At 41.6% G+C, this 27487-nt stretch overlaps 1 protein-coding gene across 1 annotated transcript; it reads right to left on the bottom strand.

Annotated features, from left to right (window-relative positions):
• Positions 1-283: 283 nt before the first annotated feature.
• On the bottom strand, positions 284-23009 carry slc17a5 (solute carrier family 17 member 5). The gene is made up of 11 exons (XM_079513290.1): positions 22708-23009; positions 17834-18030; positions 13331-13564; positions 12748-12835; positions 12099-12185; positions 9519-9637; positions 8340-8501; positions 7412-7544; positions 5905-6052; positions 5330-5420; positions 284-2291 (listed from the first exon to the last, which is right to left on the bottom strand). The coding sequence occupies exons 1-11, from the start codon at positions 22784-22786 to the stop codon at positions 2139-2141; spliced, it is 1491 nt and encodes a 496-aa protein (XP_079369416.1). The 5' UTR covers positions 22787-23009; the 3' UTR covers positions 284-2138.
• Between the last annotated feature and the right edge of the window lie 4478 nt (positions 23010-27487).

Genomic DNA, 27487 nt, shown 5'->3' with positions numbered 1-27487 from the left:
ACTAAATATGTTCATTTATCCAATACAAATAAGCCATAAAAACAAAGTATGCATGGGCACTACGACTATACCTGTGCCGCGCGTCGGTGTCAGGTTCGGTGCACTGGGTGCAGGACCTGAAGCTGGAGACTGATCCGTTTAGAACGCTCACGGGACAGGCGGGGGTTGCGTAATGTACGCTGTGCGCGTAAACAGCTCCTCTCCTCCGACCGAGCTACTACTACAGCATCTCTAGAACGAGGGTCAGGTGAGGTGCGTCAATAAGTTTCAGCCAGACATCACGTTTAGTTTGTAAATTGTAATGTACAAGAGTCAAACTTTTACACAAACACAAGGGCTGTCAAATGAATCTGATGAAACATTTTAATCAGATTAATCACAAATTAAAAATGAATGAATCATGATTAATCACCATTCGAACTATGTCCAAAATGTTTTTCTGTATATTGCTGTGGGAATGGAAAGATAAATAACAGATGGAGGCAGATCCAATTAACATAGAAATACTTATTCTTTATAAGAAATCCAGTGTGGCAGGATTGTCTCTAGATCCATCTCTCAACCCGTGTTATGTGAATTGAGACATGCCTATGCAAGTTTTAGTGCAATAACTGACTTGTGTTTTTTGACTTGGCTTGAGAGTCGAGAACGGACCTGAGATCTAAAATTTCAAAATAAATAGGGAAGTTAATACATTTATTTTTAAATTTGTTTTGTATGTTTGTATTTCTTCTATTGGCTACGGATGTCAATAAAGTTTGATTGAAATTGAAAGATAGATATTTGGCCAATTGGCCTAATAGTAAATAATAAACACACATTTTAGTTTAGATCATAATTGGATTTAGTTACTGCCTTAACATAATACAATGCAGACATTTTATTTCTGGAATGTTGCCAGAGGACAAAAAATACATATGGCATACAGTGTATAGCTTAAGCATTCCCCTTAACGTTTGTATAACACAAATGCACAGTTAGCTAAAGCATACACTACACACATTAGACTATCTAAAGAATAAAAATCAGTAACCTTTAATGGCATTTCACTTTTGCAATGAGTAGGCCTAATGTAATTTTCTAGATGATATAGGCCTTGTCCTGAATTCTCTAACCCTGCTAGACTACTGTAATGTAGGCTACTGTATAAGGCACAAGGGCAGTGTAAAATGGTGGATAATATTTGTTATTGGCAGATATAGTAAAAATCTTTCACATATTGTGTATTTCACATTCCCTTGCGGGTCTCATTTATGAAATGTCCTTCAATAAAACATGTTTATAACCAAATCAAGCCAAAACGGTAATGAAACAAGGGACTTTTTTGTTTACAACTTTGACAATGCCAAAGCCATAAAAATCATATTTCATTTGTTTGTTAAGATTCTATAGGACAAAGGTTAATTTCTATAAATGTAGCCCTGGTGCTTTTCTATTCCACCATGATTTAGAACTACTACTGAATCCATCCCTGATTTAGATGGAGAATGAAAAGCGTTGGTTGAGAACCAGTACTGCAGAATGAACACCTGGTGTTCTATACTAGGATGGTAATAGCATTCAAACAGTGTCCTACTATAGGATGATAATAGCATTCAAACAGTATCCTACTAGGATGGTAATAGCATTCAAACAGTGTCCTACTAGGATGATAATAGCATTCAAACAGTGTCCCCAGTCTAATAAATCCCTGATTAAAATGACAAGGAGCCAAGTGATGCAATTAACTTCTTTGTAGGACAGAAAAACAACCAAGGCTTGCAGGGAGCCACTACTAGGGATCTGTTAAATGCTTTTCATTACAAAAAAAATCTTGACACCTGATATTTGACAAAGAGAAAGTGCAAGCCCTGTAAACAAAACTTAAAACATGAATACATAACGTAAAAATGTACACATAATAAAAAAATTACAAAATAATATAATTATTTAAACTTTGGCCTTATAACCAGGAAATACAATTCAAATGGTACACTTACCATCATAAAATAAAAAAGGGAACTTTAAAAATCAGCTTAAGAGGCTTATTTATATAAGGCTACGTCTTCCCAATAGTGTTTGTGTGCAACAATATAGCAGAATCTCCAACACTCTCCAATCTCTCTCTTCTGTTAACAGGTGTCTGTCTGGTACTCGTTTCATTGAGAGTCAACTAGGAGTCCTTCAGTGTAGGATCTGGGAACTGCCCAGGGTTGCACTGTGCCTCTGCCAAACAGGGTGTAGAAGGCCGCTCCCACCACGTTGATCCCAGCAGAGATGTAAAACACCGTCTGCCACTCCTCAATAGTGTTCTAGAACAGAATAAGTCAAACACATTATTGCACTGTTTCCCAAACAGTGGGGTTGGTTATTATTTCAAAAACCACAATTTTTTTTTAAATAATTTGATAAATACAATTCCATAAAATGTAAAACTAACTTTTAAAAGCAGTGAAAATACCAGATAAAAAGCTCACAACGCGTCACATAGCGACCACATAGATTGCCTATTTTTACTAGTTTGAGTCCCAGGGAGACATCAAATTTGTCTTTTGGGTCTCGAGCTAAAGGGTTTAGGAACCACTGCCAAACCCAGGCTACCACTAGTAACCTGGGAGGCATACCATTTTGGGTTTTCTTTTCACGATTTTGTAACCCATTTTTCACCCGTGTCAATAATCTAATGTGATCCTGGGCTCTACCCTACGCCAACCTAGTCCCCATATATGGGGGACATGGGACACGGACTTGAACTCATGCTTCCTTCATGCCTGAGTGTCCAAGTTGCTCCTTTTGCACCTGACAGGGGGGGGAGTTTCCCTGGGTGGACGTAGCGCGTGGAAGGAACACGTTATTCCAACCAGTTCCTTTCCCATTTGGGTTTTTGATCCAGTCAGGAGCAGACGATAATTTACGTCATGTTGTCTGGTTTGTAGTCATCAGGCCGGAACCCCCAAACCGGAATCAGAATTACCCAAAATAATTTCCAGCGATCAAGGGGCATCATCATTTTAGGGCCTACCCAATAAAAGCCTTGATGTATGAATCTGACAAGTTTCTTCAAGTACTTCTTGGAATAGGTTGTTTGGTATATCCCCCTTTTATTCCAACTCATAGCGACTGGCGAGACTAAAAAACAAACAGGGGGGACCGAACCAAAGCGACACTGGGAATGCGATTTTTATTTTTATTTATTTTTCAATCATCCGGGCTAATCCACTCCTAGATCGGATCACACAGGCGATTTAGGAACACAGAACAAGCATTAGCATTATTGTACCACAGTTAGTTTGGACATACCATTTGATTGGTTGAGGTATTCTAATAAATCCCAAGTTGTCAACATCTAAAGAACTCTGAATGCCTCCACATTATTTAGAGTACCTCATCTGTAACCTAGCAACGGCAACCTAGTTTTCAATTTCTAAATCATAAATATAATTGATCACAATAATTCACTCTCTAAATCATAAATATTATGAATTGCAATAATTCACTCAAGGTCATATTATAACTTGATACCGACTTTGGTTTGTTGATCTGTGACACTAAGCATTCAGCATTCAGCATTGTGCAGCCTATGACTGACAATTTCTTGCAGTGTATAGCACTCCCTCTCAAGTATAATTGCTCCTTTGTATTTAGATATTACTATGTAATGGAAATATCCTAAAAGACGAGGTCGTATTATAATCGGGGACTAGACTATTTGACATTCAATGTTCTTTTTCTACAAATGAGTCTTGAAAAATGGGGGTTGTTTTATAATCAGAGTTGTCTTATATTCGGGACAATACGGGTACTACTACTACTACCCTGGTATACTAGTCCCACACTGTTTGGTGGGGAAACTGATAGCTAACCAAAAGCTTATCAACACTTAAATAAGGTCTGGGACTATTAAAACCTTTTCAAAATGACAAAAATAGAACCCCTTTTGGTGTTTTAAGCATCATTTGAAACTTTTAGCTATTGAAAAATAGCAGATCTACAAGCTTATAGCACGGCACCGAGCGCTACGAGCTTGTAAATCTGCTATTTTTGAAAAATCGTGAAAATGTGTCGCATATCTTTGAATATATACTTTCAGAGCGATCGTTTTTAACTCAAATCTTTGCTTCTGGGGGGGTCCCTGGAACAACATATTTTCAGATGGGGGTCGGCAGCCGATTACATACGATTTCTGGGTTCCTTGATATAATAGTTTGAGAACCACTGACAGAAACATACGTTTTTCAGGAAACTGTTAGGATTTAGATGTTTAGAAGCCATTTTTTAGAATCGTCCTCAGGTCTAAATGGGTTAATCATCACAATTAAAGTTGCTCAGTGAGCAGCGGTGGCCGAACGGATTGCGGAGCGGTCTTGATACCGGAAGGTCGCCAGTTCGAATCAGCGGTCCGACACGTTAAAATTACCACCGCTGAAGTGCCCTTGAGCAAGGCATTGAACCACTACCATGAAATGTTCTATGAGCAGGGCCTGGCTGGAAACAAGTTCTTGAGCTTAGCCCAGATACCCAGGGGTTCCCAAACTGTGGTGCGTGCACCCCTTGTGGTGAGCGAACACCCACTAGCGGGTGCGTGACATGAAAAGGGTAATGGCGGTTTTATGGTGTATTTTAAGACAAACAGCAAAATCTGGTAAACACTGTTGTAAGATGTATAGAGCAGCTGCATGTCTCTCAATGCAGTGACATTCTGTGATTATTTGCCATAATCATAGTAAAAAAAATATCATATTCAGCCAAATAGAATGAGACTGAGTGTTGGGGGTGCCAGCTAGATCAGGAGGTAACAGGGGGTGCACAGCCAAAAAAGTTTGAGGACCGCTCTATATGATAGATTATGTACACCCTCTAGTGGCCAAATATATACTTGCTAATCCTGCCTTCAAGTTCAAACCTAAACCAATTACACAGGAAATGAAAGTCAAGGTGAAGTTACCATCTGGACACTAGGGCTACAGTTTATCAGCACCATGACTGACTCGATTATATTATATTTGATTGCATTGCTATTTTAAGCAGTAAATGTCTGTGTGGTGGCATGGCTCTAATTTGAGATCCCCTTATTTGCATATTCAGGAAGAGAGCAGCATGCAAACCCATGTGTACTCAGGACAGAACAGAGCAAGCAGAGTGATGACATGAGACAATGACGCTGGTAAAAATCAGACAAGCATAGGAGGAACTGGGTGTAGTAGGAAACTGTGGCTTTTATAGGCAAAAGTAAGTTGTTAAAGGTTTACTTTAATGTTGCTTATTAAAGCACTTTGTAAATGGCTTTAACGAAGTAAATAAACAACAATACAAATAGATTTATTATGATAAATGCGACCCTGGTACTTACATTTTTTGTTAGGGATCTGGCGATGACAGGACCCACCATGCCGGGAATGGTGGCAAAGGTGTTGGTGATACCCAGCAGAATGCCAGCATATCTAGAAAGAAACACGTTTCTTAAATGTCATTTGGTTAACTGCTACACTGTGAACATTTGAGCAGACTTTGAGCTCTTATCGAGACAGTGTGATACAGGCCTATAAAGTCTGGATTAAGTGCCATGAGCCTTTGTCCATGGTAAATGGTAAATGGTGCATTTATATAGCGCCTTTATCCAAGGCGCTTTACATAGATTGTGCATTACATTCACCCATTCACACACACATTCATACACCGATTGCGGCGGAAGCCATGCAAGGTACCAGCCAGCACATCGGGAGCAATTTGGGGTTCAGTGTCTTGCCCAAGGACACTTCGACATGTAGCCAGGAGGAGCCGGGATTCGAACCGCCGACCCATGGATCATTGGACGACCTGCTCTACCTCTTGAGCCACAGTCGCCCACTCCATGCACAACAGGTAGAGTGGTGAAGGAATTATAGAGTAGATAAGACAGCTGGCAGATAGATGGTAAAGTCTTACGAGGGGGCAATGTCCAGGTGGTTAATGTTGAAGCCGGAGGCAGACAGTCCACCCAGGGCAGAGGAGATGGTCAGGAAAGTAATAGCCAGGGTATAGTTGCAGCCCGTATAGCCTGTTGCAACCAGGAATACTGCTGGACCGATCATACCTGTAGTACGTACACACGTACAAAAACAAGAGAAGAGTTCAATAGTGGCATGGTCACTCTATAGTACATGCAGTAGTTGACATACATCCTTCTATAAATAAATGCATGCAATCTCTGCGTGCATGTGAATGAGCAACTGTGATGTCTCGTCAACATGACATCAATATGACATGATAGTCCGACTCCTGACATCATAGACTGCCACTAAGTACTCGGACAACGGGTACAACTGGTATTGCATAGCAGTGTGTGCATTCTCAACGGGCATCACCATAGTTTGTTAGTTTGTTAGGACAGCAGAGTCACTGCCCATATTTCGCCGCAGGTTGAAAACCCACCTCTTCAGGAAACACTACCCTTCCTCTCTGCCTGACCTACTTGTTGTTAACTAGTTGTACGAACGCTTGTTTTCTATTGTTGTATTGTTTATTGGATCTTGTTTAGTCGATACACTTAATTGTTTTAGCTCATCCTCATTTGATTTAGCTATTTTGTCTCATCTGTTTAAGGAAATAGGTAGCTGATATATTGCACTTTTACCTTAGCGCTAGGTATACTCTTGGTTGCTTGTTTTTGCAGAAAATGCACTAAAGACTTCTGGTGATTAGTAGTTTTTGTTCCCTACCTATGTTGAATACACTTATTGTAAGTCGCTTTGGATAAAAGCGTCTGCTAAATGACTGTAATGTAATGTAATGAATAAATACAAAATTGTCATATTATCAACTCAGAAGACACAGGTTTGCTTGTAAAATAATGGTACACAAAAGACCCTTTGGAATTTATGTCATGAGTAAAGTACATATTATAATAGTCAAGTCCTACAACATAATCTATGACAAATGTACAAGGATGTAGGCCACAGATATATGGCATTGTTGGATTTATTCCAAATGTATGTCAATTATGTAAACTATTGTATCGATTGTGTTCTGACTAATACAGTAGTTAACTGAAAGTTCTTGGAGGCAAGTTCTTGGCCACACCATAAGGGCTGACTTTCAGTTTCATTCCCATTGGCCACCGCTAACAGGCTGGTTAACTATTTAAAGCTAAGACAGAAAACATAGAATTAGTGCAGATGGTCTGAGGACCACAATGTCCACTCTCTCACGGTCAGTATTGTATCACTTGTTTGTACCCAAAAAGCCTCAATATATATTTGTTGTCAGTGTACCACTACTTTTGACAATTGAGTTACTTCAACAATGCCTTCCTATCACTCTCTGTCCTATTATCACTCCCCTCTCCCAGGGCAAACGAAGGCTGGGTATGTGATACATATATAAGTATATGAAAGGCAGCATGTCTTCAGACAGTGCAGTTGGTGTTGTGTACTATGCCATTGCTGTTCCTCACCAATGATGGAGAATGCCTTCCTGACACAGACAGTGCGGTATTGGCGGGTCTCCCTCAGGTAATCAGCCAACTGACCCCCCAGTATAGCCATGATGGCACAGCCAATGTATGGCAGAGCTGATAGCAAGCCATTCTAGAGAGAGGAGAAGAGAAGACAGCCATGTTCATTAAACATTTGGACGAGGCCCTCATTCTCACAGTAAAAACTAATAATAATTAATTAAAATAAACTTTTTCCCCCAGAGCCTTGAGAGTGAATGCCCCAAGTCAGGTGGATTGTGACATATGTGGACATACTGTATTTTATCCGACCCAATATGATTTTCATTGATGTATTTATATAAAAATCACACCCGTGTGAACTGAGTGGTGCAACTACACATCAGTGACGTCACATACTAACCATAGCAACCATGCTCGTTTTTTTTGGTTGCTAACCATAGCAACCATGCTCGTTTTTTTGGTACGAACAAACACGGGTACACGGGTACAAAGCCAGTTGTTGGAGTGGTTTGCACCACTCAAAAATAGGTTATACAAATGTCAATAACCAAATTATTTGATAATACAGCAGTCAGTAATGCATTGTAGATTACATTTTTGAGTGGTGCAAACCACTCCAACAACCAGCTTTGACTGTATGTTTGTGTACCTGTATACCTACGTGTCTGTGCAAAAGGTGAGCATGGTTACTATGGTTAGTGTGTGACGTCATGACATAGCTGATCAGACTATAGAAGACCTTGCACCACTCAGTTCACACGGGTGTTTTTAATAAACTGTGCAGCCCCAACTATCTTATCCATCAGAATCTGCACTTGAATCTGTACTGCAGAACAAGAATAAATGTATATCTGTGGGCTTATGCTTATGCTTGCGTTTGACAGTATCATGTGACTGTATGTACTTGAGTTCTAAAAGGCATCACCTGTTGTATGCTGAAGCCCAGTATGTCACTCATATATGTTGGCAGCAGGGTGAGCAGCGTGTAGAAGGTCCAGTTATAGGAGAAGTGAGCGACTACGATAGCCCACAGCGGCCTTGACGTCAAAATAGAGCGCCAGGGGATGTGACTCACTGTGGTAGACAGCTGGAGCAATGACCAAAAAGATAACATGACGTGGACAGACACATTACATTCGCATTCAGGATTTACTGACTTACACGTACAAAAAAGTTCATGAATCAGACTGATGCGGTAGAGCTCAGTGGTTTTAACATGGCATAAAGACAGAGTCCATAACAATATTAAACCTGCATGCACATATGGTACTAATAATGAATTCTGTTTTTGCCAAAACTGTACACATATTCAAGGGACAGTTCGATTATTAGGTAAAATGTCATGTGATAAAGGAATAAAATTGGATGTAGTCAGCTTGGTTGTATATTTTCGGCTGGAATCAAACCTCTCAGACAATGATGCAAAAATCTGCTTTCTGCTTCGATGCCCCTACTACATGGAACACTCTACAGCAAACACTGAAAATTGGTACCCCAATATCATATGGTCAATTTAATAACCTGCTTCTGAACCTCCCTACCTCAATATGTAACTGTTTTTTAACTTCTGTTTTGTTTCACTGTCTGTATATTATGTCTCTATGCCTTACGTGTAGGCTTGATTTGTGTTTTATATCTGTCTTAAATTATATATGTGATCTCGTCAGCATTGCAAATGAGGGGGAACCTCAATGCTCTTTTCGAGAATAAATTAAGGTTTCAATCAATGAATGACGATAAAGAACCACAACAAGAAACTAGCTAGCCTAGCCACCAAGTCTGCTGCGCTCTGGGAGAACAGAGCAGGTGATTTCTTTGTTTTTATTAGGTGTTCCTATAGTGTCGTTTTTGCTGTTTCAATCAGATTGCTTCCTCGAAACGACCTGTTGTCACATGTATCACACAACACATGCCAAACCAATAAATAGCAGGGAAACCTTTCCCTTTAGCGATAAACTGCAAATTGCATGTTGCAAATCTCATTCCTGATTTCTGCCTCATGGATCAACAGTATTCAAGAGTTACGCTTTCTAAATAATGTACATGAACAGTGGATGAGATTTCACTTTAAAACCAAACTCCCATGAGCCCATGCAGTCATTACCTCATTCTTGAGGGAGTTGGTGATGTATAGTTTCTCTTTTTCTGAGATGTAAGGGTGAGTGCTGGGTTTGTTATGCACTAAAACAGCCCACAGGACAAACCAGACCATCCCGACGGCTCCTGAACAGACAAACACCAACAGACAACATTAATTTACAGTATTGTAGATGAATCTTCATTTTATGCAGGATTGTGGAAACAAAGTACCGGTATATATTTTATATATACAGTGGTACTAAAACCTTTTAATCCATTTGGTCCCCTTTGTACACTCAAGAGTTACAGAGTTGTAAGGGTCAATTTGGAACCCCCTCAAGGAACCCTGAGGGTCCCTGGAGCCCACTTTGAGAACCACTGGTGTAGAATATACTGTACAAAGCCAAAGGTTGACCCAAAACAAGGGGTATTCTGAGCATTTTCGTCTGGAATCAAACCTCTCAGAAAATGATGCAAAAACCTGTATTCGATTAATAGCTAAGTAGAAGGTAGTGGGTGGCAATGTTTTCTACACTGAGAGAACGTGTCAACTGGTGGTTGTGATATAGTCATTGTGGCATTTTGGAATGAAGAAAACGAAGATCGACTAGACAGAGGATGCCACAATATTGTACGTTTAATATTTCAGAATGTGACTATTGTGACAAGAAATAGTTCAGGTCCAGGCTGTGGCAAGAACCTGGCTCTCATGTGTTCGGAATTCGGATAAGTTTAAATCCAAAATTGTTCTGGTGATAATCTAGGTCAAATGAGGAGACGACCCTTCAGCAACAGTGAGGACACCAGTGAGTCTGTATGAGAATTTGAATGTATCATTGCTAACCAGTGGTACTGTGACCCTGGCTGTTCTCAGCTGATGGGCAGGATATGAAATAATGAAACACAATACCTATTACAAATTACAGAATCTAAAGAGCCAATGTTTCTAATTTGTTTGTAATTGCCACACTGGACACAGAAGCACTGTGAATGCAGCCAAGTCAAATTCTTGCTCCCAAAACAGGAGCCTGCTGTTCACACCAAAAAGGCACATCTCTTGTGTTACAGCATGTTGCTCCCTACAATAATAAATAATCATACATGTACATGTACTAATGATACAGCATACAGTTGGCACTGTTTGCTTGTGTTTGTGTATTGTCAATAACAGGATTATCTTTGCCGTTCTCGGGTCTGACTTCCTGACATATTTAAACCTTAATAACCCGTTTGTGTATCCAGTTATTATTACATATACAGGTTTCTATATTTTACCTAGTTCTAAATTCTGTGCATGACAGGCTCTATGAATACGATGCTTACTTAATTGAAAATGCTCCATATTTCTCTATATCTGTGTGGGTGGTGACTGATTTAATCAGTCACACCGAGCCGGAGATAAACTAACCGGAACTCAGGGCTGGGTGTAACTTCAGATCGATGCATACAGAATAAATGAGCCATCACTTCACTCACTGTCACACACTGAATACGAGACTGCTCGCCCCTTTACCAACTCGCCCCGGGCGTACAGCCGGCGGAACAGCGCGGCCTGGTATTCCTAAAGTAATCTAAGTAAATGATGCTTAAACGGTTAAAAACCTAACCTTATTCCTAACCTCAACCTCAGTAAAACGATGCCTAAACCTAACCCTATTCCTAAACTTAACCCCAGTAAAACTTTTTTCTAACCTTATTCTCAGTAAAACAAAATAAAGAATACAAGAACCGCCGCACCGAGCTGTCGGCGTGAGGTCGGCGGAAAAAATCTGGGGCGAGATGGAATTGGGGCGACCTGACCTGTTACCCACACACTCTACCCTGGCCTATACCACTGAGGTGGCATGTGTCAGCAAACTTCTGCAACCCCCTCAGCAAAAAAAACAGCAAAAAATAGCAGAACTGCAACATGATGCATCATGCAATGATGCAACACACTGAGCTTGTAGATCATCTATTGTCGCACAATATAGTATATAGATTGTAGTAATGTAGAGAAAGGCAGCAAACACAGCCAACACTACTGTATTACATTGTGCCCTAACATTGAATGATTGAACCCCTAGAGAGCCCAAACATTCCATAATAATCTTTTTCACAAAAGAAATAAGAAAGAGGAACAAATGTACAGAAGCTGTGCATTCTGCAAACTGTGCATGACTTAGTGGAAACTTTGTCTTTGGCTGTTAAAAAAAAAAAGAGTCTGGCAGTGAACAAATAGACAACTTGAGTTCACAGATGCCGAAATAGAAGACAGACAGAGAACTATAGTATGCAGCTATCTCTCTTGTTTTCTTTCTTCTGCATTTCATGCTTTCATAATTCAAACCAATGCTTTTGTCTTTGAATTAGAGCTTGGTAAAATTGAAAATATATATATATATATATATTAAAAAAAAAAGAATTAGAGCTTGGTGATATGAACGAAATTAAATATAAAAAAAAATACTTTGAATTGCCCTTGTGTATGTACTACACATAGGCCCTCATTTAACGCGGTGTACACCCAAATTTGGGTGTACACCGCGTTGATAAACGAGGGCCTATAAGAAGCAGGTGTGCAGTGTGTTTCAAGCTATATTGTTTAGAAAAATGGCATCATTACCAAACAGATAGAAGACATAGGTCCAGTCCAGGTAGAAGCAGATCTCTGCAGACAGAGGGAGGGCAATCACTGTCCCCAGCTGGGCTCCTAAAGAAGACATGTTTTCAGGTTGTTATATACTGCTTTTAAAAAGACAGTTGCCTTTCTGGAAACCAAATGATACATTCATAAGATTGGCATGTATGATAACGGTAACAAAATCATAGATGGATATCTCAGTGTCCCGATTGCCTGAAAGTGCATGCAAGGTTTTAACATGTATCTAAATATATTAAAAGACATGGCAGACTTTGTAATTGTTACAGATATTTGTGGCTGTATGTGCATCCTAAGTCACACATGCTGGTTTTAGTTGAAAATACAGTATGTCTGGGCCATGGCTCAGTGGTCCAGGCACCTTGGCTGGCAATCCAGTCTGGCAGTGTGCCGCGGGTTCGACTCCCGATCCCGACGGCCTTTACCGCATGTCTTCCCCCCCCCATCTCGCTCCCTATTTCCTGTCAGCCTACTGTCTGTCCCTCCATAAAAAAATTAAATAAAAAGGCAAAAAGCCACAAAAAAAACATTAAAAAAGAAAAAGAAAATACAGTATGTAACTTATGTTGAGTGAATGGGTCACGACTCACGACACTATAAAGTATACATTTACCAGTGTACGAGATGGTGAGCAGTCGGCTCCTCTCCATCGGTGGGGCCCATGCTGACCACATAGCATACATGGCAGGAAATGTCATTCCCTGAAGACCAACAGAATGACAGCATCAACAGGATTGCATAAAGGCATAACCATCACATACCTGAAAAGTCACAAGTTAAATCCTGTGCAATCGTAAGTATTCTTATTTTACATTCCATAGACCAGAAGACATAGCACTCTGGCCACATTCAGGTGTTTAGAATCAGACATATCTTGTGTTGCGTTTATAGACGGTTGTGTCCCCTCAAAAGAGCACTTGCCTGGTCGGGCAACCTTAATGCAAACTTAATGTAACTTAGTGTCAATGACCTGCCTAAAATGTAAATACCAATTAATGTCAAAGTTTCTCTTGAATTTCTAACTAGCACACACTTAAAAGGCTTGCCTTACATGCCTAGATCTCTTCCCTAACCCCCACATATCCTATTCCTTCTAGCGTCCTGAAAGCAATGACATTTGCATTGTAGTAGTATTAAATTAGAAGAAGTAGTAGTGATTACATGCATCAATCTGGGTAAATAACATTATTGTCTACCTCTCCTACTCCTTCCAGCACTCGTACAGCGATGAGGTACCCAGGGCCCAGGTCAGCAGCTGCAGGAGTCAGCATTGTAAAAACTACTGTTCCCAGAATTCCTAGGCCCATCAGCCACTTGGCTCCATAGCGGCTAGCCAGGTAGCCACCAGGCACCTGGGTCAGGATGTAGCCATAGAAGAAGGAACCCAGGATCCAGCCCTGGGTCTCGGAATCCCAGTCATACACACTAGCCTGCAGGCGAAACATACCCATGCAACATTAGAGAAAATGTTCAGTGTCTCTCTGGTGAACTAGGTGAACCTGGTGCTCTTTGGTTATCAGTTGAATTCAGGGTTGGGTTTTGAAAATATTTGATCAAATCAGAATCTACTATAATTAACACAATTCTGATTATTTAATCAGAATCCCTTTGGATACCGTATATGTCTCTGTGAGTCTTTAGTACAATACTCTTTCAGGCTAATATTATTTTAATTTAACCACTTAGTTATTTTATGGCCATTACTGATGAGGATTTATCAAAACTATCATTGTGTGATTCTGGTCACTTGTGTTTGTCACACTGTCAGACGTGCTAGAAATTGCACTACAACCCTGTCCATTGATAGCTATATTCGGCACACCATCAAACCCCTTACACTGTGTACTGTAAGGCTTACAGTACACGAATCAGAAGTTAGAGAATATTGCTTTTGTAACACTGTTAGCTAGAAGAAGAATATTACTATCTTGGAAGTCGCCAAATCCACCCTCTCACTCAATCTGGCTCAACGATGTGATGTACTTCTTAAGCTTAGAAAAAATAAAATTCTCTCTCAGATGAACCTCCGAAGGCTTCACTAAGGCATGGAGACGCTTTATAGAATACTTATATATATTTGTACCTCCCTGGATTAGACTGCTCGACTGCTGTTGTACGTTGTTTCTTTGTTTGTGTTTCTGTGATGTTTTTAAAAAAGAAAAAAAGATGGGTGACTATGTGCAAAGAGTTTCTTGTCAGATGTGCTGCTTAACTGGCCCCAATAAAAAAACTATAAAAAGAAAAGAAAAAAACTATCATTGTGTAAATGTTTTAACAGACATCCCCACAATGTCTTCACAATATTTTGATGAAATATATTTTGTGATATTAAGGCCCAGCCCTACTTTAAAACCAACGTACGTACTACATCAAGTAGTATGACTAATACTACGGTAATTACCCGTTTCAGTGTGCTTGCTACAGTAAGTGTCCCCTTATGAAATGTTGGAAAACATAGATATATTCCTTTTGTAAGGGTCCAACGAGCCAATCCTATGCATTGAACTGTCTGGCTATTGATTGGAAAGACCTGCAATATAAAACTCATCATATTCTGACATGTTTGTGAACACGCCCAAGGTTGCCCCATTCACTCAATCATACAAACAAGCACAAAAGCTAGTACTGTAAGTATAACTTAAGATACTTCAATTGTGTATTGCGGTCTGTTATAGTTCCATCATCATGCCTGTGGGAGTGTGGTCAAGGTGATTGGCTATTAATAGCAACCTACCGTGCCCTTTACACACACACACACACACACACACACACACACACACACACACACACACACACACACACACACACACACACACACACACACACACACACACACACACACACACACACACACACACACACACACACACACACACACACACACACACACACACACACACACACACACACACACACACACACACACACACACACACACACACACACACACACACACACACACACACACACACACAAGGTCCTCATTCACAAAGGAGAAATACGCCACAGTGTAACGGAAGCGTAAAGGTCATGCGTATAGATATCGGAAAATCCGTCCAATCACACTACGGTTAAGTCCTGTGTTATTCAGGGAACCAGGTGTAATCACTTCATTTGTGCGGATCGGCGAGTGTATCCTTACCGCATTTTTTCCAAGCGATTCGCCTGGTGTCGCCTGGTTTGATGGAACATCCACGACCATATAAGGCAACAGGAAATATCGAAATACGTCATCATAGACTGCACAGAGGATTCCCAAGTTTTAAATTATATACAACAGCCGCGATGAGCTTGTAGAGCAGTTCATTTTGACAGGCGGGTCTCTGCACGGACAGATCTTCAAGCAAACAGCGCTTTGTAAACAGTTATATGTATATAATTATAAACGAAACTTGCCAACTTGGCACGCATTGCTTCACTCCTTGTTAAATGTCAGAACGTTAATAAGTTAACTGATGTTACAGTTACTTTCACATAATGAGAAAGAAGTTAATTTGTACTGTTCACCACACGACCAAATGCTATATTAAAACTCGGCAATGGCAAAAGGCCCTATTGATTAGTCTACTGCGGTGATTGATTCCCTGCCCTGCACTGTCGGATTTGGAAAGCAAATATATGGACATGCAATTGGACACAGGACATATTTTCTTTCTTTTTTTTCTTGTGGGATTTGGACTAAACTAAAGGCTATATTTCATCCGATCCAACTACGTTGTATGTTTCCTCAGCTGCAGGTAAGAGTTGGCTATTCTGTGTGGCGTCCGCATGTGATCAATATACATTATTATAAATTAATACCACGACGCAAATGGAGGCAGATGCTTGGTGCTTGCAGCAAAGGCATTTAGGCCTACGTGAAACTTTAATTGGCTGAGTCTCTGTCAACATATGCTGATCAGCGGTAAATTCCGGTAATAATCATCATCATCAACAGCCTTTCTTGTCGGTCTGTCCGTCATGTTTGTGAACAAGCGCGAGTGGAGGTGAGCTGGCTTAAAACTATGATATGACGGTGCACCGGCTGACTTTCAAACACGCTGATGCCATTCATGCAAATAGGCTAATGTGGTCTTCTATTTTTTATATAGGGCTTATTTCCCCCCCCCCCCCCCACACACACACACACACACACACACACACACACACACACACACCGACAGTCAGACTGACTCAAAGGAGCTCCATAACGAAACAATTTAAATAGGCCTATACTGCAGACATTACTACACTAAACAACGTTGGATTCGTACAGTGCAGGATGCAGATAAGTGTATGTTCTTATTATAATTGTGAGTTTGTTTTTTAACATGCAGCGCGAGTCCGCGAGAGCCGATCTACAAGCTCACAACGCGTTGTACTGCGAGTAGAAGGCTGCAGAGTGAGCAGCCCAAGCACATGCCTACATATTTTATCTGAGGTTTGGGGATTTTTAATTGATTCAGCATGAAGACTAAAGCCTTCTTAATAAATCTACGCAAGCCGTACATGACCATGAGAGCTGGCGCAGCTTTTAGCGGAATTTCCGACCAACCAACGTCAGTGTCAAGTTCACGTTCAAGTTCATGAATTCCCACGTAATGTGGGAATCCACGTAAATGCCTGTCCGCTCACGCTCCGCTCACGTAACGTCACTTTATGAGTGTAAACGCCGTTGTGAATGAGGACCACTGTGTGTAAAATTGGTGGTTATTTTCAATGTTGAATTAATGATGATCATTGATCACAAAAAAAAGCATTGTCAAATATCATTAGAATTCTTCATTCATAATAAAACTTTGTTAGAAGGGGCAAGTGCTAACCAATTTATTAGAGCTCTATAGGCCTATAAGCAATTAGTCAACAATCCATGTCCCAATATTGCACTAAATGCTAGGTTTTATTTGCCATTTATAATAAGTAGGTAGGTATTTTAAATGTGTAATTTTAGATACTTTTGCAACTTGCAAAGGAATGCTGTCAAACAGATTGTCTGTTAGCCTCAGGTTTCTTTTGCAGTGTTGTTGCTGGTGGAAGTGGCACACATGAAGAACTGGATAGAGCGGTCGGTAAGGTAAGTACAGTACTGTTCCCGGGGCCATGTGGCTGTAGTGGGTCAGGCTCTCTCATATGTACACTCTTAGAGTAATGGGGGTCCGTTTGAGAATCACTGTTCTATCTAGAACAAAATCTCAACTTAACTGTAGTTGTTGGGGGAGCTGAGAACTATACTTATTTGCTTCACCAGATAAGAGTTTGAATCAAACAACTCTGGTCTCGGCCCAGGCGGTGGCGTAACCGTCTGGGCACCCGACTGGTAATCCAGTCGCAGTGTGCCGCGGGTTCGACTCCCGAGCCCGACACGGCCTTTACTGCATGTCTTCCCCCATCTCTCTCCCGTTTCCTGTCAGCCTACTGTCTGTCCCTTCAAAAACCAATAAAAGGCGTAAGCCGCAAAAAAACAAAAAACAACTCTGGTCTCATTTCTCAAAAACAATTTCATGGGCTTATCATACCAGATTTACAGATATATTCTGTCTCCAAGGTGAAGGAATCATCTCCCAAATCTCCCCCGAAAAACACCTCCCTCCACTGTGCAGTGTGCTTAACTTTGTGTATCACACGTGTAAACCAGAACACGGCCACCTGTGATCGATACAACAACTGTTTGGTGCACGCTCCGCCTCTTGCATTAGTGAAATGAAGCATACGTTACTCACAGTGTGGTTGTGTTTGGGACGTGCAGGGCTGGGGTGTGCGGGGCACACCGAGGAGCTTTGGTTGGGACTGGCATGATGGGTGGCGTTCAGCATGTCCACCATAGCCACACTGAGGTTGACCCGCAAGGCATAGGCCACGAAGAAACCGTAGCAGGACAGGAAGGCCAGGTTGTAGCGTGCTGAGCAGCATGCTGGGGCTGTGGGAAGATGAACGGGATTTAATTTACAAAGCATCAGATGCATTATTTATTAACCCATTTTGACCTGAGATCAGATTCTAAAAATGTCTTCTACATCCTGACAGTTTTCTGAAAAAGCTGTGTTTCTATGTCAGTCGTTCTTGGATTTTTCAAAAATAGCTGACCTACAAGCTCGTAGCACGCCACTCTGTGGCACGCTATGAGCTTGTAGATCTGCTATTTTTCAATAGCTAAAGCATAACATAATGCTAAAACCAAAAGGGGTTCCCGCCCAAAATGGGTTAATTTACAAAGCATCAGATGCATTATTAAAATATATATTACATAATACATTTGTAGGCTTTGACATCTCTTAAGTTTGCAAATATACTTGTAAATTGACTCTGATGTTGGTGGAGCCGCTGCAAAGTTCAGGTAGGTCTGAATTTATATTTTCAGACCAGACACATTCCAAACACTCGTGACACATCCCAAAGTAGGCCAAAAAAAGACGCTAACTACCAGGTAAAGGGGAACACAAGACTTGCATGAAAAGATGAAAACAACCCCGTTTGATGATGTGTATGCTGCTGTAAATTAGCATTACAGATGAGTAGCTGATACTTGTGCTGTAAAATGGTTACAAACAAGAATGACTCAGTCATACTCATAACTGCCAGCTGCAACAAGCCATCAGTTACTTTTCTCAAGGGGGTGTGTGTGTGTGTGTGTGTGTGTGTGTGTGTGTGTGTGTGTAAAAGAAGACCTCGGCAGAGATGTCAGTACACGTGGATGGATGGGGTAAAACCTTGGGCAGAGGACACAATAACGGTTTCAAAGAATGTCTTCAGCTTCGTCCCCTAGTGTGTACATCAATGCATTGACGCTAGGTCTGGGTTTGTCGTCGTATGATGTATGCTGTGCTAGCCTGGTGATAGACGCTTGAGACTGTTTGCCCAGGCTTGATGCTGTTCAAACTAAAACAAGAATAACTAGAAAAAGTGCCCTTCTGGGCACAGGTCTCCACCAGGAGGATAGGAGTGTGTGTGTGATGTTTGGCAAAATGTTTAGGAGCTGTGTGTGTGTGTGTGTGTGTGTGTGTGTGTGTGTGTGTTTTTGTGTGTGTGTGTGTGTGTTTTTGTGTTTTTGTGTGTGTGTGTATGTGTGACAGCACCACCATGAGGCTGATTTGAAAACTATCAAGTGGCATTTCTGCCAAAGCCTAGTGGGAATATGCATGCACAGTGTCACCACAATCGGACGCTGCGTTGAGTAGTTGTGGCGATTTGTACAAAACGGGTACAAAGCGGGCTACTCCTGAAAAGTTTAGAAGCCAATCGTAGCCAATGAGGGTGGATTATGAGAAATCAAACAAACCCGTCTTGATCACATGATGACTATGAAGAGTATGTGTACCGATTTGCGTGAAATTTGGATAAAATCTGAAGGAGTAATATTAGAAAATGTGTTTTACATATGTCGGCCTCCTGGTGGCGCTATAAAGAGCAGATGTGAAAAATTCCAGGCAAAGGTTTTTCCTTGGCCTCTAGGGAGTTGGCATACAAAGTTATCCAGATCCGTGCAGTTAGAGGTAAAAACACTTTTCGGCCAGTTATAGCGCCACCATGAGGCTTAGTTGAAAATGTTCATTTGGCATTTCTTCATCGGCCTAGTGGGAATGTGCATGCACAATTTCACGGAAATCACACGATGTGTTCATGATTTGCAGCATTTTGTTTGAAACTGAGCACTCCTGCGAACTTTGGAAGCCAATCTTAGCCAATCAGGATGGAGTCTGAGAAATCTGAAAGACCCGTTTCGTTGAATGGCTCTAGAGAGACTGTGTACCAATTTGCGTGATGTTTGGACAAAATCTGTAGATGTACTCTCCAAAAACTTGTTTTGCACAAAGCGGCCTCCTGGTGGCGCTATAACAGGCCGTTCTGGAAATGTTGGGGCAGAGGTTCATCGTTGGCATCCAGGGAGTGTGAGTGCACAATTTGGCATCGACCGGGTTAACGGTGCCGGAGATTAGCTGTTCACAGACGGAAGGACGGACGGACGGACGGACGGACACACACACACACACACACACACATGGACGGACGGACGGAGTGCAAAACATACTCTCTCCCCATGCCTTCGGCCTGGTGGAGACAACGAGTCATAACTGCCAGGTCCAGCAAGCGCTGCTGCTTGGCTGTCTCCGTTGTGCATCTTTTCTTCTTTTTTCCCCCAAAAAACTTCCCGGCCGTTGTTTTTGTTCGTTTCCGAAGTTCTTTTGCTGGTTCATGGCTTTCCTCGGCTCCAGTTAGCTCATAACATTAGCTTCTGTACACGCACACGCCTTACACAACAGCAGACTATGGATTTTATGGGTAAGTCTCCCATTGGCTTAGAAGCAGCCAATCATGAAAAAGTGTCTACTAAGGTCGTCTTTACAGTCGATTATTTTACAGAAGTAGCAAATGTAGTCCAGGCGCTTTTCTGTCAAAAAAAATCAAACTTGCCTGGTGGAGTGGCTTTGCCGTTTCCGCTGTGCATCTTTTCACTGCTTACTGGAGTTGCAACTACTTGTGCCGCTGGTGGTGTGGCTTTGCCGTTTCCGTTGTGCATCTTTTCACTGCTTACTGGAGTTGCAACTACTTGTGCCGCTGGTGCTGCGGCATGGCCCTCTCCGTTGTGCATCTTTTCACTGTTTTTTTCCCCAAAAACGTTTCTGTCACAAACTCCCGGCCTTTGTTTTTGTTCGTTTCCCGACGTTCTTTTGTTGGTTCAGTCACTGTGTTTTGTTGTAGCTTTCCTCTAGCTCCGCGGAAGACTTCAGAGACTTTCCTTAATGCCTACTTTATTCTGACACCATGTTACGTTATTATCTTAGTCTACCGTTATGCGTTTAACAAGGCAGAGACTGAGGTTAATATGTTGTTTACTTACTGTATAACACATGTCACTGGTGTTAACCCCTTACACAACAGCAGCCAATACAGCTTCACGTTGCGTTAACCCCTTACACAACAGCAGCCAATACAGCTTCACGTTGCGTTAACCCCTTACACAACAGCAGCCAATACGGCTTCACGTTGTGGCTTTCAGAATATGGGTTTTTATACCATTCAGACTATGGGTTTCATGGGTAAGTCTCCCATTGACTTAAAGGACAACTTTAGTTTTTTTCAACCAAGGTTCATGTTTTAGGTTGATATTAGAGAAAGTAAAAGATGAGTGTTAAAGTTTTTTCATTTGCTGCTTTCTTTTGTTTTAGCGATTTTAGCTATTTTTGACAGGGGGGCGGGGGCATTCAAACATGGGGCTAAATATGTCTTTTATTTCTTTTTTTATTATTTACTATAGTCCTACTAGACCCCAAGAAATGACATCTGGCCACAAAAGATCACAGGATCTACTGAATGTGAAGGTAGCCTACTGGGTAGCCCGTCTCCGGACCCCCCGGGTTGAGCTCCTTTGGACCCCAACCCATAGGGTCCGGTATCACCAAAGCAAAGCTACATGATAATTCTCAAACGCACAATGACACCGTTGCGTTTGATTTTGCTGCGCTGTTCGTGTGTGATGCTGACATATTCCAAAAGAAGCATATATCTGCTATAGGAGCCAACGGAAACATCAATGAAACTTTCCTTTGGCGCAGAAGCCGTTAAGTATTTTTAAACTTTGCTTGACCGTTTTGGCAGCTCTGAAATTCTCTCTTCGGTCCTTCCTTGTTGACATCTCGGTTGGCTAGCTGCGCCTACGAGGCGCGTAGGGAGGCGCAGCTAGCCAACCCCGATGCTGGAGGCGGTACAATGGGATGTCAACAAGGAAGGACGAAAGAGAGAATTTCAGAGCTGCCAAAACGGTCTGACAAAGATTAAAAATACTTAACGGCTTCTGCGCCAAAGGAAAGTTTCATTGATGTTTCCGTTGGCTCCTATAGCAGATATATGCTTCTTTTGGAATATGTCAGCATCACACACGAACAGCGCAGCAAAATCAAACGCAACGGTGTCATTGTGCGTTTGAGAATTATCATGTAGCTTTGCTTTGGTGATACCGGACCCTATGGGTTGGGGTCCAAAGGAGCTCAACCCGGGGGGTCCGGAGACGGGCTACCTACTGGGGGGAAGCCACACTGTGTGTCATAGGCTCAATATGTCAGTTTGACACATTCAGAGGTGCAAGTGTCCTAGAGGCAGTCAATCATGAAAAGTAAGTCTCCCATTGGCTTAGAGGCAGGCAATCATGAAAAGGTATCCACCACTGTCAACATTTGTTAGTAGAGGTACCAGCAAATGTAGTCCAAGCAGCTGGCAAAAAAGCTAAGCAAAGATGACAGTTAAACGTCACCATGTTGTCTTTGTGTGCATTTATACACAGTAAAATCTCCAGGAACACGACTCACGAGATAAATGCATGAAAATATGCATGGAAAACCTCGTTAGTGGTAGAAAGGGGAAAAAAGTACAGTATCGTTCATATACATGTATAATGCAGTAAAGTGTAAACAATATATTAACAAAAGCAGCAGTGGTAAACGTGTAGAAATGATAGTTAACGTTAGGGTAGGAAGGGTCTACTACAAATACTCAAATAATTGTCCATTTGGTTAAGTAGTTGTATACTCAGTTACGAGTTTAGTTACACACTAGATTTTACTGACAAGCTATGTTATTAGCTGCTAAACCAACACATCACCTCTTTCGACTTTGTCATCTTGGCCCCGGCGAAGCAGTGGTCGTTCAGACTCGTCCCCCTCGGTGTCGTACGGGTCCATGATTGATAGCACATTAAAAGGTCTACTGCTCTCTCTCGGACGTCGTCTTGTGCATCGCAGGACAAGAGAGCAACAACCTCAGGTCTGATCTGACGCTGCTCTCCCAACTGAACTTACATGAAACAACACACACAATCACATGACACGTGAAGTGGCTTTGATGGGACCACGGATAAGTAAAGACGGAGGGGTCACACGCGTCACTGAATTGCGTTGCGAACGTCCGATCCTAGCTAGCTACTAGCAGAGCCTTAGATATAGCTACTAGCTAGTGTGTAAAGTGACCTTTCCTTCTTTACATATCCTCGGACCAGACCGGACTCGGAAGTATGATTGGCAGCGGGGTGAAGAAAGGAAATCCCCGCCCAGTAGGGGAGGGGTCCCCATCCCTCCTCCCCATATTTCTGTCAGAAGCCGTTGAGGGCTAATTTTACCCTTATGCTCTTGGGTACATTGGGCAAGCTAAACCTGTGGGCGCTGTAGAGGAGCAGTCTTCCAATACAGTGGTTCTCAAAGTGGGGTTCGGGAACCCCCAGGAGTCCTTGGGGGATTCCAGGTGGTCCTCAGCAAAATGTGTTGTCTATTTAAAAAAAACGACCTACTAGTAACTGGTGTACTACTGACCATATGGTACTATTACTGTGCTTAACTGACCAGCGAACTGGCCTGACCCCACAGATAATCTAGATTGTATTGTCAAGAGGAAGGTGTGAGACATGAGACTCAACAATATAAATGCATTTACAGCCGTTATCAAAGCAAACCTGGGCTGCCTTCCATAACACCTCAATAGTGACAAAGGCTTTAGGCGGATCATCTCCATGTAACGCCCCATTTATGAAATAATTTGTTCAAAAGTAGCCGAGACCAAGTATTGACTGCATACATTAATATACTTTTCAAATGGTCGACATTTCTCGATTTTTAGTGGTCTCGTAAACTATTTGTTGAGATAGGATATCTCCATAATCATCAAGATTAAAACAAAAACAGGTTTTAAATACTTCACTTTATGCACAATGAATTGAGAATATACCGGTATGAAAGTTTATCTTTTTGAATTGTATATTACGGAAGATATTCTAATTCATTTCAGCATCGGTGCACCTGATTCTTGGAATGTCTTGCAACAAGAACTTAAACTTAATACCCTGGCATCAATTGGTCATTTTAGGAATTTACTCAATAACCGTCCATCACCTGTATGTTGCTGTTTTAACTGATTGCTGAATATATAATTGTATTAACGGTTTGTTGTAACTAATATTGTTGTTGTATTACTGTTTTTTTTTAATGTAATCTCGGCATCATTGTAAATGAGGGGTTCCCTCAATGGTCTCTCCGAGAATTTAAATAAAGGTTGAATGAATTGAGATGGTTTATATAAGGCAAAAATGTCAACATTTAATTATGCTTTAAGTAGCATGTGACATGTCAAACTAGGGGGTTTTCATGATTCTGAATCCATTCCAAGCATTAGTTTCGCACAAAAAAAAAGGACACACACACACACACACACACACACACACACACACACACACACACACACACACACACACACACACACACACACACACACACACACACACAGGGGAGGGAGTCTGGGAGATAGGGGTGTTGAGTCTAATGATCCTGATATAACATATTTCTAAAGAAGAAAATTGTCAATCAAAATATGTTGGAAATATTTAATTTGGATGTGGTGTCATAATTGGTGTGGTTATGTGCAATGATGTCTTCCCTTTGTATTTAGGGTTTCTTCCTAGAGGCTGAAACCTTGACCGTCAAACACGCCAATGGAAAAAAAAACAGTGATATAGTGACAACACAATATCATCCCCTCCCCTAACCCCTCCTCCTTTATCATACAACCACAGCTATGGGTGTAGCTTCAGTTCAGGTTGACGCTGAGGAAGGCCATACAGGCCGAAACGCATACGTTGTTCACTCTCGTCGGAGGTAAATAAAATCATGCAAAAGGACATACAATGAGTGCTGACATTTTCTTCACCTCAGTTCAGGTGGCTCATCACCCATATCACCTACCAGGCAAACTTAACTGGTTCAGTCAACCCGACGTGCCCACACGTCATAAGCAATCCAATCGACGGGTTGCAATGACGTGTGTACACGTCCTAGCGCATCTTCAATGATATGAAACGAGAGAAGAATATTCTGAATTTTTTCCTTTTTTTATTTTTGAGTGGGACTCCAAGGCCACCATACGCTTCGCTTTTCGTTCATCCGTGGTCCCGGTCACTTCCTATTTACCATTGCAGAAAGAATGCCTCGTCTCTCCTAATCTAGGGCGCTCTCCGTGGTTTTGATCTGATGGATATACTAAGATCTTCATTTCTGACTTCTCAACTGCCTCTCGTTCAAAATATGAACGTGATGGATTATTTAGCGATATTATGGAAACAAGAGCAAGGTAAGCAAGCAAAAAATATCTCATTTTTTTTCCGGAAGAGAAGGGGGTTTACAGAGTAAAAGCGGCCATGTCTTCCCGGCACCCCAGAGCTTCTATTTTGAAGGAATCCCGGCACTGGTTGTGCTAATGAACTGGTGGGTGTGACCACATAAAAACAACAATTTAACAAATACTGTACACTTTTTTGAAAAAATATTCCTCCTAATATAATAATAATACCCGATTATCATGTTTTAGGGTGGGAAAAAAATCACGACACTCCATCTTAAATATTGATATGGCACACTGACTATCAAGGCAAACAAAAACGTAGCAGCGCACACCAAAAGTAGGGAGGTGCTGACCACAGGAGACACATTTTAAAATAGAAAGGAGACCTCTCTGAGCACAGCTCGTAGTCACGATACCAAAAATACTTACCAACGTTTCGACAAACAAGTTGTCTTCTTCAGGGTATGAATATATATACATACCCTGTATTTTTGGCATCGTGTGCGACCTCTCCTTTCTATTTTAAAACACTGACTATCAAGAAAATAAAAACATGGCACTTCATGTCAAAAGGGTTGCCGATCCCTGGTCTAGCCAACACAACTTCTGAATGGCTGCCATCCATACCCTCCATCAGGGTCTGGAGCTCTGCTGCGTTAGCTCCGCTGTCGTACTGCAGTGCATCTACGTAGGTCTAGGTGGTACCTAGTACCAATCATAACATTATTGTGTTGTAGCGTCTTCCATACAGCACTTTAGCTACGAACAGTCACCTCTTGAGGTCTTCTTCCATGTCACTTTGTCACACTCGTCTCCCTTGCAGGGCATTCCAGGGAAGTGCCCTTCGAACCTTCAGATCCTGTTCCATTTAAACAGTCCAGGTCAGAGATAAATGATTTCTTCGCCTGGAGGTTCCACCTTTGTAAAATAAATAAAGTACCATAATTTAATTTATTTGAACAGTTTGAACAGTTCAAATTCAATACAAATGCAATCAGACAACACAAATACCTTTGTAATGTATGTGGATGAGGGAGATTAAGATGTAGAGTGTTCCTCAAGTACTCATAAGCTTTTGGACCATGTTGGTAGAGAGTCTGGGCAAACTCTCTCTGGTCCTCTGTGAACTCATGGCCATGCTTTGCCAAGAGGGCCATCGGCACATCTGAAATTCAATTATCACAAACTAATTAGAAGTCCGAAGTCAAACAATATATGAGCGTAAGATGTAAAATTAAAATAGTAGAATAGTCATTTTACCCGAGAAGTAATCAAGCTCCGATTTCAACGCTTCATTTAGCTCGTCGTGCAACTGCAGATCCTCCAGAAGACTCAACACCTTCTTCTTTGCCCTCCGTTCTCTGGCCTGGACTTTCCTAACCTCTAGCGTCATCTTCTTCAAGGATTCTCTAAGTCGGAATTCTCTACGTTTGGATTCTCCAATTAAGGCCTTTAGTCCATTGAGAGAACCAGGCAACGCATAGGCGTGATCCTAGTAGGAAGAATAATGAAAATGTTTAGAATGATTGAATGAATTATTATATGACATCATTCACAATTCACAGCTGTTGGCTGTCAGATGGCTAATGTCCTCAACCGTCAATCAGATGACTAATGTCCTCCTCACCCATCTATCCCACTGACAGCATATCATGGTGTGTGTGTGTGTGTGTGTGTGTGTGTGTGTGTTCAACACTGTGTGCACAATCTGCACAAATACGAGTATGTCTGAATACAGTGACAGAGGTTTGTACCTGCACAGTGGCCGTGATGCTCACAGGTGTTTTGGATATAGCTGTAAAAGCATTTGGCCGAGTCTGTTGGGAATGTTGAGGACCCTCCACTGACAGGCGGCTCTCTTCAGCTTTTCTTGAGGTTTGTGTGGTCCTGGGTGCTAGTACCTAAAATGGAAGAACATGACTTGAATCAGGTTTAAGTATCTCACATTATACTGTAATATACAATGCATCATTGATGCCAACATTCAGAAAGGAGGAAAAACAAGGACAATGAACATAGACATATGAAGCATCTATGAATGCCTTTAGCCTAACGATACACCTACTTTTCGAGGAGTCGAGAAGCAGAAGACAGATGGTATACTTCCATCTCTAAGGCGGACAGTCTGACCCGTCCTGTCAAAGTCCTCCGGCTGGAAGTGTTTACTGCAGCACACAGATCTCTTGTGGGCAACAAAACCTTTCCTCCGTAGAGAAAGTTCCCATTTCCTCCTCAACTGTTTCTCTTTGGGGAATCTTCAAAGAGTGAGAAAAGTTAGC

Source organism: Electrona antarctica (genome assembly GCF_951216825.1).
Source record: "Electrona antarctica genome assembly, chromosome: 10".
In the NCBI taxonomy this organism is placed as follows: Eukaryota; Metazoa; Chordata; class Actinopteri; order Myctophiformes; family Myctophidae; genus Electrona; species Electrona antarctica.
This window is presented reverse-complemented; position numbering and strand designations above follow the sequence as displayed.

Bases quoted from the DNA above. Each gene is read 5' to 3' on its own strand.
- slc17a5 (XM_079513290.1), bottom strand. From the start codon at position 22,786: ATGGACCCGTACGACACCGAGGGGGACGAGTCTGAACGACCACTGCTT. The intron at 6,053-7,411 runs GTGAGGAACAGC...TACGTACTACAG, and splicing joins GAAGGCATTCTCCATCATTG to GTATGATCGGTCCAGCAGTA. The intron at 2,292-5,329 runs GTAAGTACCAGG...ATTCTGTTCTAG, and splicing joins CCAGATCCCTAACAAAAAAT to AACACTATTGAGGAGTGGCA.